This window comes from Mytilus californianus, unplaced genomic scaffold (assembly GCF_021869535.1).
Source record: "Mytilus californianus isolate M0D057914Y unplaced genomic scaffold, xbMytCali1.0.p SCAF_4, whole genome shotgun sequence".
Classification (NCBI taxonomy): Eukaryota; Metazoa; Mollusca; class Bivalvia; order Mytilida; family Mytilidae; genus Mytilus; species Mytilus californianus.
In genome coordinates this window covers 81,100,831-81,113,552 of record NW_026262690.1, presented here as the reverse complement: position 1 = coordinate 81,113,552, position 12,722 = coordinate 81,100,831, and the positions used below count along the sequence as shown (strand labels likewise).

The 12,722-nt window shown below is 31.3% G+C and overlaps 1 protein-coding gene across 3 annotated transcripts in view; it reads left to right on the top strand.

The window, feature by feature from the left end:
* Positions 1-12,722, top strand: part of LOC127738661 (neutral alpha-glucosidase AB-like) — a 32,468-nt gene that overhangs the window by 3,765 nt on the left and 15,981 nt on the right. For all 3 annotated transcript variants that reach the window (XM_052249989.1, XM_052249988.1, XM_052249990.1), the window contains exons 2-9: positions 5,561-5,662; positions 7,225-7,467; positions 8,351-8,518; positions 9,013-9,067; positions 9,649-9,760; positions 11,233-11,329; positions 11,942-12,043; positions 12,431-12,509. In XM_052249989.1, the coding sequence (XP_052105949.1) occupies positions 5,561-5,662; positions 7,225-7,467; positions 8,351-8,518; positions 9,013-9,067; positions 9,649-9,760; positions 11,233-11,329; positions 11,942-12,043; positions 12,431-12,509 (958 nt within the window). The remainder of the gene's footprint in view (positions 1-5,560; positions 5,663-7,224; positions 7,468-8,350; positions 8,519-9,012; positions 9,068-9,648; positions 9,761-11,232; positions 11,330-11,941; positions 12,044-12,430; positions 12,510-12,722) is intronic.

Sequence of the window (12,722 nt, the reverse complement as noted above, 5' to 3'; positions counted from 1 at the left end):
CACTTTTACCGTTCTTCAGTTATGTCCCTTTATAACTATATGATATGCAAGCGGGGGCATCATCTGTGTCCACATGTGGACACTATCCACATTTATTGTCTATTTGAATCACTGCCCAAGTTTGTGTTGCACAGTCTTAAGTTTTCTATATAGTGTTTTGTATACTGTTGATTGTCTTTTTTCTTTTTCGTTTTTTACCATTGTGTTGTCAGTTTATTTCAACTTATGCGTTTGAATGTCCCTTTTGCCCATCTTTGGGGAGTAATGTGCGCTCATAATCATAATTAACACAACCACATTATGTATGTTTCTGTCCAAAGTCAGAAGCCTATTATTCCGTGGTTGTTGTTGGTTGCTGTCTATCATCTTTTTGTTTACCCTTTTAGCATAAATCAGGCCGTTGGTTTTCTAGTGTGGATTGCTTCACATTTTGTCATAACATGCATAACACATAAACTATGAATGGTCATTGTCTTACATCCACATCATTTGGACTGTTGAAAAGTTGTCACATTGGCAATCTTACCACATTTCCTTATTTCATTATTGTATGCAAAACAGTCTACAGAAAGATCTTTAGAAGACTAGCATTGAGAAGAGGTTAACAAATAAGGATTTATAAGGACCTCCTTCTGAATATGCATGAAATAATTGCCACTGCACGTGAAACAAACAACCAATCAATGTAATGGCTATCTATTGTAGATTTTGAAAGATATGCATATATGTATGATTCGTGTTTTACAAATGAATGGAACCTTTCCTTCATCTTTTTTCTTTCAAATCTTCTGTGTATCTAGAAGAAGGAATGATGCAAAGAAAATACCTAACCCTGGGGAAGAGGTTAGCTGAATTCTTTCAAGTTAATGTATTGTTATTTCTGGAGGGGAAGGGGTTTGTCTATATAGGAAAAAACCTAAATTGAAATAATGTTTTTATTTTTTATAAATTCAAATTGTGATGAAACGCACAGCAGGATATCAACATAGGAAAAAGTTTAATACCCTTCTAGATTTCAGGATTGATGTTACATTTTCAAGGGGACTTTACAAAGAGAAACAGGCGTATGCATAATCAGCATGTTGTTAACAATGACAGTGTCAGTGTTCCATTGAACACAACTAAAACCAGATGCAAAATGGTGTACAAAAATGTAATAAAAAGAAACTATACCACATGCTATTATTTTCATATTGCCTTTTCAAACTGTGATATTTATCACTACTAGTATACAAAAAGGTCTTTGTTAAACAACTTCGCAAACATCATAGATTTTCTTTTAGAAACAAGATATCTGATAACTAATAATGCATTTTCTAATTTGTTGGCCTAAGCACCTACTTTTTAGTCTGATTCTTGGGCCTTATTTGGATGCTAGGAGCACACATATGTTAAATCTTTTTCAAGAGCAATGTTGTGATAAAAAGTTTCCATTTGTTATCATCCAAAATATCTAACTGTCAACTGATCATTTTTTACTTATTATACAGGATTTCAGTTGGTTGCTATGAACAGAAACTGTTGCTAGGGAAAAATAATGTACAATATTATTTTCCATAATATATTCCAATATATGAGTCATCTTGATTAACCTGTAAAAACCTTATTTTTAAATATTTTCACCAATTTTTTTTTTAAATTCAAATTTTAATCACAATTTTCTTTGGTTGCTACGGAAATACTTCTGTTGCTATGAGGGAAAAAATAGACAATTTTTAAAGAAAATAAAGTTTCCATTCAGATTATTTATGTACATTCAATTCTCTCATTGTTTTCTTAGAAACAAATTGATATTACAAGATTTAACCCAAAATTTAACCATTTTAATTTTATATTTGGATAAATCTGTTACCATGGCAACAATATTAAAAAATTTTTTTTTAGTAAATTTTGAAGATCTGACTTAAATGTATAACTGACAAAAAATTTCAAATGTCTAACTGGTCTATTAGAGGTACAGTCAATATTTCATTAAAGTAAGCATATTTTCAGCATTTTAATGAAAAATCCTATGCAAATCAAGTATGTAAAAAAAAAATTTCCATGGAGGAAAGGGTTAAGTTGGTTATTTCTGATTTATATTTAAAAGCAAATAATAATGATATGGTAGGAGATACACACCAAACAGGATGTGTAAATTATTATATAATAAGTATTGTGCAATAGCAAGAAATTTTCAATTGCACAGTATTGCACAATAGCAAGAAATCTTCAATTGCACAGTATTGCGCAATAGCAAGAAATCTTCAATTGCACAGTATTGCGCAATAGCAAGAAATATCCAATAGCACAATATTGCGCAATAGCAAGAAATTGTCAATTGTACAGTATTGCGCAATAGCAAGAAATATTCAATTGCACAGTATTGTGCAAAAGAAGATACTTCGTATAAATTGCTTATTTCTTGATCAATTTCAATGGGGTTTTATTCTTGAATTCTTGGAGTTCTTTAGTATGCTGAATCTAACCGTGTATTAAGTTTTTGGATTTTGGGCCCTGTTTTTAAATTGGTCCACAATGAGGTCCAAAGGGTCCAAAATTTAACTTTGTTTGATTTCATCAAAAATTGAATTATTGGGGTTCTTTGATATGCCGAATCTAACCGTGTATTTAGATTCTTAATTTTTGGTTCTGTTTTCAAATTGGTCTACATTAAGGTCCAAAGGGTCCAAAATTAAACTTAGTTTGATTTTAACAAAAATTGAATTCTTAGGGTTCTTTGATATGCTGAATCTAAACATGTATTTAGATTTTTGATTATGGGCCCAGTTTTCAAGTTGGTCCAAATCGGGGTCCAAAATTAAACTTTGTTTGATTTCAACAAAAATTGAATATATGGGGTTCTTTGATATACTGAATCTAACCATGTATTTAGATTTTTGATTTTTGGTCCCCGTTATCAACTTTGTCCACATTGAGGTCAAAAGGGTCCAAAATTAAACTTTGTTTGATTTCATCAAAAATTGAATTCTTGGGGTTCTTTGATATGCTGAATCTAACCATGTATTTAGATTTTGGATATTGGACCATAATAGGTGAATGTCCAATTTAAAATTTTTAAGTTCTTAGACCACATTCATTCTGTGTCAGAAACTATGCTGTGTCAAATATTTAATCACAATCCAAGTTCAGAGCTGTATCAAGCTTGAATGTTGTGTCCATACTTGCCCCAACTGTTCAGGGTTCGACCTCTGCTGTCGTATCAAGCTGCGCCCTGCGGAGCATTTTATTACACATTGGTTTCCGGACAATAACTTTAGTCTAAGTGAATGGATCTCTATGAAATTTTTTAAGAAGGTTCAATACCACAAAAGGAAGGTTGGGATTGATTTTGGGGATGACGGTCCCAACCGTTTAGAAATTAAGGGCCCAAAACAAGCATTTTTCTAGTTTCAGGATAATAACTTGTGTATAAGTATTTTGATTGCTCTGAAATTGTACGACAATGTTTAATACCACAAGTAGAAGGTTGGGATTTATTTTAGGGGTTATGGGGCCAACAGTTTAGGAATTAAGGGCCAAAAAGGGGCCAAAAACAAGCATTTTTCTAGTTTCCAGACAATAACTTGTGTGTAAGTGTATGGATCTCTCTGACATTGTACCACAAGGTTCCATATCACAAAGGGAAGGCTAGAATTGAGTTTGGGGTTAATTGCCCAAATATGTAGGAATTAGGGGCCAAAAAAGGGCCAAAAACAAGCATTTTTCTAGTTTCCAGACAATAACTTGTGTTTAGGTGTATGGATCTCTCTGAAATTGTACTTCAAGGTTCCATACTACAAAGGAAAGGCTGGGATCGAGTTTTGGGGTTATTGCTCCAAGGGGGGTTTCAAAAAGTTAGGGGGGGGAATTTTTTTTTCCAATTTTTTTAGAGGATTCATATTTTTTTTTCAAAATTTTTCAAATTTTGAATTTTTGAAAAGTTTCAAGAAGAAATCTTCAATTGCACAGTATTGCGAAATAGATTTGTAAGATCTTTGACCACATTTATTTTGTGTCAGAAATATATATTATGTCAAAAATTTGATCACAATCCAAATTCAGACAGTATCAAGCTTGAATATTGTGTCCAAATTTGTACCAACTGTTCAGGGTTCGACCTCTGCGGTCGTATCAGGCTGCGCTCAGCGAAGCATTTTATTACCATTTTTTTGGCGTTTTGCCTTAAATGATAAAAATTATAATAGATATATAAATTGATCAGGAATACAAGATCAACAAAACAGAGATTTTTGCCATGAATTCTATTCTCTCCTACAATGTTGGAGTGTGTCCTTTGTTGAATATGCACATACATGTAGACCAAGGTGAGCGACACAGGCTTTAGTGCCTCTAGTTTTGTCATGTTGGAGATCTATGCGCAGAAATTCCATCATAAATCAACCAAAATCAACTTGTTACACTGACGGCTAGACTTTAGAAAAAATTGTGTTTTGAACAATTTTAATTTCTTTTAGCGTTGTCTGATTCACCACTACGATCTAGTAAGGATTTCTTATTATTATCAGACTGGTTTGTAACGCATGTTTCAATTTGGTTAGTCAAATAAGAAAATCAACCATTCACCCCTCCAAAATTATATAGCCAAGGGAAATAACTCAAATCAAATTACTTTGTATCGAAACCTATTGTAACTTATTTTAATATATTCATTTCGGCAAACTTGCATAAAAATGCAGGACACTAATAAATCTGTTTTTTCTAATAGGATGCTTTAAAGTATCTCACAATAAACATGGTCTTACCTGTAATTCTTACACTGAAATTGATAAGCAGGAAGCAAATGAATATGATGAAATTTTGATGAGAAATAGTTAGAAATATATTATTCTTAACCATGCTAATATTAATCTGGAAGAAGAAGATGACAAGGAATGATCTCTTTGCCTTTTAACTCATTTTTAAAAAGTCCCTAGGTCCCTTACACTTTTGTCAAGGCTTAGTCTTATTGCTGTTTATGGTTTACTTAAAAAACTAAATTTCAATAATGATTAATTATCATAGTACCGGTATATAGAGAAAAATTTAAAAGAAGACATACCATTTATCAATTATTATTTCTTCATTTGTTTGGATTTCACAGATTTCTGTTGTTTTTGAGATCTGTTTTTCAACTAAACATTTATGATGATTAGTACCTTCTAAATTTATATGAGGATACATTTTATATACATCTACATGTAGCATCTTCAGGATTCATATTAAGCCAAAAACAGATAACCTTGTTCAAAATGAGGATGAAATTGAACTTATGCTGGTGGCTAAGAGAATATTTGATAACAGAACAGCATACATATAAATAGTTAACTGTCATGTTGAAGGCCATACAGTGACTTGTAGTTGCTTACACAAGTGCATCCCTGTCATTTGGTCTCTGGTGGATAGTTGTCTCATTGGCATTCACACCACATCTCAGAGTTCTTGAAATCTTTTTTTCCTGGTGGTCATTGGGACACCATGACTAAAAATCTGGTGGTCCTGTGATTTTACATGAATTTGGTTGTTTTAAATTTTATTGCATGATTTTTTCAGTGTATTAAATGTAATATTTATTTTACAGGGTTATGCAGCAGATTTTTGTAACATTGATTTTGCTGATCCAGTCGTCTGTGGCTGTCAATAGAGATAATTTTAAGACATGTCAACAAAGTGGTTTCTGCAAGTAAGTACAGAGAGGGAAAATGAATGATAAATGTAACTCAAAAATTTAAAGACTGATATTTGGGAAAATGGTTTGCCATATGAAGGCATTCACACATCCTGGAGACACAATTCCTGTCTGAAAAAAAACCTGATATAAATTATCCAGAAACATGCTTTGAATCATTATTATTACTGGAAAACAGTAGAAATTGACTTCATTTTCATTCCAAGCTTTACTTAATGATAATACCTATAAGAAATGAAAAAAATATGCAACATTGCAGGGGTGTGGAAATGCTATGCCTGACTTGTACATTTGAACACCTATACAAGTATTTTTTTTTGTCTGGGTTGCCTGAGGATAAGTAAAAAATTACACTTAACAAAATTCAATTGAATCAAAAATACTGAATTATTTTCTCAACTTATTAAGATGTGTTATATTAGGTAAATAAAACAAATGATCAACATGTGAAAAACACATTCAAGTAAAATCATCAATGTTCATGAATTAAATAAAACTGGAAATAGATCGATAAACAACATAAAAAAACAGTATGTGCACCTGGGTCTCATAAACATTAAGTTATCTTTTTCCGTTGATCTGGGATAGTTGATTAGGTTTTATCCCTTATCTAATGGAGGTGTCATTTTAATTTTTCTCGACTGAGTTCTATTGAGATGGATAAATACCTGATAAGAACACATAGACCTCGTTATCAAGACAAAATGTAACAAAAATGATAATAATGATTCGAGTAAAAAACTAAAAATGCAGGCGGAGAAAGACAGGGAATATGAAAAAGAAAACAGAATCGAGAATTCTAGATGTCCTAGCTTATAAATTTCCCCTGGCTCTCCAGTGAAGAAACTTCATTGATGCTAAATCCATACCTCCTTTTATTTATACACATAAACAAATATCTCAAACATCATTTATATTGTGAAGCAAAACAGTTTTAAGAATCATACAAGCTTATAGTGAAATACCTCCAATATATATTTGGATATACAGGGCAAGTAAATTTTTTCCAGACAAGTAAAATTTACTGTTTTACTTGCCCAGGGACAAATGCTCACAACAAATATTTCCACACCCCTGTATTGATCTTATTACTGAAGCACATTTTTACTTGTTTACCAGCAATTAAGTTGACAAAGAAGCTAACTAATTACTAATAAATGCAAACCCATGTACTTTAGCTGTTTTAAATTATATTACATACTAGCAGATTGTTAGATTTTACTCTGATTAAATGCTTTTTGAAATACTTTTAAAGAGTTGGTCTTAAACAAAATCTATTTGATGTATTTAATTCAAACAAAACTAATGCATTTGCATTTACAAAAAAGATTGTATGTGGTCAACCTTTAACATTTTTTATTTGTAAATTCATCCTGCTGTCCTCTTCTTATCAGAAAAGGGTTTACTTTGCCATTCGTGGATATAACTGTAGCTTATCCACTGACCTGTCACATTCAATTGCAAGAAATTGTATCTCTACATTCAAGTGTACACATTGTGCAAGAGTTATAAATAAAAACAGACAGTTTTATGTTTTAGTGGTGGTTTTTTTTCAGGAGGCATAGGGCAATGACCCCAGGTCAAAGTTCATATGAAGTATTACCAGAAACAGTCAATGTACAGTCTACATCAGTCAATCTACAACTACTTAATACAATCACTAATGTCAAACTTACATTAGAATTATCAGGACTAGAGAGAAGTACAGCAAGAATCAAAATCAATGAAGTAGAACCAATTAAACAAAGATACGAAATTCCTGTTGGAGATGTGTTGGTGGAGGAACCAAAAAGACAAGGGTATGTTTTATTTGCTGGCATAGGTTATAAGGTGCATTTTGTATTTACATGTAATCTAATAAAGTGTGTTCAAAGAACAAAGAAGTTAAATTTGCTTATTTCATAGGTTGACCCAATGACTTTGATATCAATATTACGGTCGTCTTCTTCATTGTGCCTATTGAAAGAGAAATCATTTGTCAATAGAATCATGGAACAGGTTCACAAAAGGATAACGGAAATAGGTAATAAAGAATACATTATTTACCAAACAAACAAACATAAAATTTTCAGAAGAACATGGTAGTATGGTTTATTATGGAGGAAACATAGAGCCCTCAGTAAAAGAACCAACATTCAGTGAGTGACTAAAAAATCTGTCATATATATTGATAAATTGAGGGCATCGGGTCATTTACCAGAGCAAATTTGAAACCTTTACTGTAGTCTGACACACTAAATTGATGTAAATTCTCTGGAGCACACATTCACCAAGGCTTGTAAAGAAGTTTCATGCTATACATGAATTACAATTTTAGAGGACTTTCTTAATATATAACATTTGTTTGAAATAGGCATATACATGTATAAATTTAATTAAGATTTGCTGGAAAAACACCCTTAGCATTGAAATTTTTTATCTATGATATAAAGATCCAATTGACATAATTTTATGAACCACATTTATATATAAATCATATTATAAAGACTAATTACAAGTGTTTGAAATTTTGAAAAGAGGTTGTCCACTTGTGAAGTGTCTTTTGTTGTTGCGGTTGGTTTGTATTTGTTTTTGGACATTTTATAAACTAAACAGGAAAGGCAGGTGTTCTTTCCTGTTAATGTAGATAGTAAGAAAACAAAATTCTTTTATTTCAGTAACAAGTATTTGTTGTACTTTCAGATTGAAAAAGTTGGAACAGACTAGTCAAAGTTTAACATTAGGAATAGAGAAAAATAAAATAGTGATTAGTTTTAAACCATTCCGTATAGACTTTTATACAGAAGATGAACCAGTTGTCAGTATAAATGCTCAAGGTCTTCTCAAATTTGAACATTATAGACATAAGCAGTAAGTATGGATACACAATTGTTGTAGACATTGTTCAATAAAAAGTTTTAATGCAGTGATGTGTCATCACCATTCATCAAAACACAATGACTTCATATTTGGTCAGCATCTTGACATTGATGAGTTGTAAGGTGTGAGAATTTTTGGGATCTCTCGGATACCTACTTCCTGTTTACAGATACTTTGAATCTTAAAATAAGTTGATTGAACATAATACTTTTTGTCATATTTTTCTCAGAAACTACTGCACAGAATGACTTTATTTTTGGTCATTTAAATTTTATCACACAGGTTACATGCATATCATTCAAACACTGCTTTACACAAAGATTAATTTTTGGCTTGCTTTGAGGGAGATCTAACAAGGCATGCAGGATATTTAAAGGGCACAGAAAGATTTCTAATGGGATTTAGCCCTGTATTATCTGCTGTTTTAGGGGCTGGTTAAATAAGGCAGGTTCTTCTATATTCTCATGGTTTTCCGCACCTTTCAGAGAAGCCCAGCCTGAAGAAAATGTTGAAGAAGCGAAAGAAGGAGAAGAGCCAAAGGTAAATGATAAAATAAATAGCAAACTACTCGGGTTGTTCTGATTGATTGATTGTTGGTGTTTAATGCCACTTTCAGTTCTATTTGCTAGGGTCTGCCAGTTTTTATTGATGATGAAAGCGGGAGTGCTTGCAAATTGTTCTGCAATTTTTTATTAACAAGAATAGTCTCTTGATGATCTGTGTAATAATGTATGAAAAAAACAAAAAGCTGAAACAGTATTCAAGTATTTTAAACTATGACTAGAGCATATCTATGAGTCCTGCACAGTTCTTAGCCATTTACAGTATGAAAAGTTCGCTCATTTTCAAAATTTTATATTGAAACCTTGAAATTTCTAAAGAGGATTTGATATGAATGTGTTTCATTTGAAATTGTGCAATAAAAGTTAGTTTTATGTTGTGTACATTATGCAATTTGAAGAATTATGAAATGAATGCATGTACTTTCATAGAATTTAGGCAAATTTGAATTATTTTATTTTGTTGTGTTTTATTACAAATATTGCACAATATTTTTTAAAATTGAAGAAAATACTGTAGAATAGATGCCAAGATATTTTATAATTCATGTATGTTTACAGGAAGGAGATGAAAATTCTGAAGAAAAGCCTGCTGAGGAAGAACAAAAGAAGGAGGAGGAGCCAGATCTATGGGAGGAAACATTCAAATCATTTACTGATTCTAAGCCACATGGTAAGTTTGGTGTACAAATTAAAATTTCTATTTATAGAACACACAAAGTGATTCAGTTCAAGTCAAGTCTTGCTTATGAAGTGAGAGAATGAAAATGGGGAAATTGCTTGTGACTTGGGGTGTAAACACACACTTTTTATGACTCGTATAATACCTAAAGAATAGACAGACAATTATTTCAGAATGAATCACCAACAGACACCAGCATCCACTTTTAAAAAAAAATGTGTGAATAAGTTAACCACAAATTTAAATTTTCAACGAAGTACAAATTTTCTATAAAAAGCTTTTACACCGATATTGGGGAAAAGCATGAGGTCAAATATCCAGGAAGATACAATTTTACTTATTGCGAACCAAATAAAAGTTTTCCTCCGAGTCATCTGCTCTTGATCAAGGTATTTAAACTTTTGTCTGTTCTATTGTCCCATTGAATAAATACAATAGCTATTGTTCTCTGTGTAGTTTATTCACTGGGACCTTTAAATTTCTTCTAGGAGAAATCTATCACTCATTGATTAATTTACCTGACCAAAAAATTGTCTTCTTTGTTGATTGAAATACATGTGTAAACTCACATAATTTGCATGTGATGTTGTATTTATTCAATATCAATATTATATTTTCAATCTGTTCAATATAAACACGGATTCAATTATAAAAAGTTTATTTCAGACAAAATTTATAGTATTGTTCCAATGAATTTGCATGTTTTTTTGTGGTTGTTCAGTTATAGAATACATTTATGAAGACCTTAATTTAAACATCATCATTTTCAATAGCAAATTTTAATAGGTAAAATATTGAAAATTTGATCAGAAGTCAACTTTTTATTTTTGAACCAGTGTTTATATTGAACAAATTAAAAATGTATTATTGATATTGAATAAATACAACATCACATGCTGTTTTGTGAGTCCTTATTTAGTATTGGTACATGTATTTTCATCATTGAAAGTTAAATTTTTGTTCAGGTAAATTAATCAGTGAGTGATAGATTTCTCTTGGGAGAAATTGTAAGGTCCCATTGAATAAACTACACAGAGAACAATAGCTATTGTATTTATTAGATGGGACAAAAGAACTTACAAAAGTTGAAATGGACAGGTAACTTTCAAGTGAATCTGTGGAAAAGTATCATATGGTTCACAATAAATTCATGAAAATTGGTATCAATGAAATTAAATGAATCCACAGTATAATGATTGTTAACTTTGTAGCCTGTTGTAAAGATCTGCTGTTACCTTTTACTGAGTTAACATAATATGATGTTACCTTTTTACTGAGTTAATATTATATGCTGTTACCTTTTACTGAGTTAACATTATATTCTGTTACCTTTTACTGAGTTAACATTATATGCTGTTATCTTTTACTGATTTAACATTGTGGAGGGTATTAAATGAGTTACACCTATATTGTACTGAAGAATACTGTGTATTAGTACTCAAGAATTTGTATTCTATTGACAGGGCCAAGTTCTGTAGGATTAGATGTATCCTTCCCAGGGTTTGAGAATGTTTATGGTATACCAGAACATGCTGATGATTTTTCCTTAAAAACTACAAAGTAAGTTCAACATTTTTTGTACAGTAAAATTCTGCTAATCATTAAAGAAGATATACACTAAAGCTTACAACTGAATTTTCTTTTAATTTTTCTGGGAAGAGATTTAAATGTAGAACATAATTTACCAAATCAAAAATATATTTTGTCTGTCAAATTAACTAGTCCAATTTCTAATTGAGGGAAATCTAAACAAAGCAATGAAAGCATACGAATCAAGGAGAGACTAATCAGTTAAACAGTAAATGAGAGGCTCAATGAAGGGAAACACAATAAAGTCACAAATATCATTCACATGAAAACTACTGTACACTTTAAATAAAACATATTAACTCAATATACCCTTTCACTGTTGTATTATGGGAAGGTTTCTGTTTTGAATATTCTGGTTGGCCCAGATGTCGTTAAAAGGACAACTAAACTAGGTAACATTAGTTAAGAGGACAATAGTTAATTTCATAATTGATATAATAAAAATTTTATTTAAAAGATTTAAGTAAAATTGAATGCAATAAGGATATGAATACTACACTTCTAACAGTGATATATATACATGTAAAAGTAGAACATTTTTATGTATGAATGTTACTTATGGGTTTTGTATTATGTTTTCAGAGATACAGATCCCTATAGATTATTTAATTTAGATGTTTTTGAGTATGAACTGTACAATCCTATGGCATTATATGGAGCTGTGCCAGTTATGATGGCTCACAAGTATGTATTAATGAAGATGTGTATGAAAGTGAACTGTACTTTTTATGGAGCAGTACCAGTTATGATGGCTCACAAGTAGATGATTAGACCTAAATTATTTTAACTATACAGTCTTATTCCTCATAGGTAGACACAGTGTTTTCAAGCACCACCTAGTTTGCCTTATTTTGAGGTACACAAGTTATGCAGTATCTCTGATTTATTGTTAAGTTCAACATTTATTTTGAACACAGAGACAGGGGGAAAAGTGACAACAAATAAATACTTCATTTTGTACATTTCAAATTATCAGTTATTTCATAATACATTGAATGAACTGCAAAATGCTATTGTCCAATATGTAAAACTGTGACTATTTAGTTTTAATTAAAACTTTTTTTTATTTAGTGAGAAAAATACGGTTGGAATATTTTGGCATAATGCAGCAGAAACTTGGATCGACATAAAATCAAATGTAGCAGATAAGGTAAGGTTACTAAGGTTAGAGTTCAAGAAATTCTGCGGTCCAAACACATTTGAGATGACTTCATTATAATTAAGAAGATGTGGTGTGAGTGCCAGTGAAACTACTCTCCATCCAAGTCACAATGTATAAAAAGTTAACAATTATAGGTCAAAGTATGGCCTTCAACACGGAGCCTTGGCTCACACTGAACAGCAAGCTATAAAGGGCCCAAAA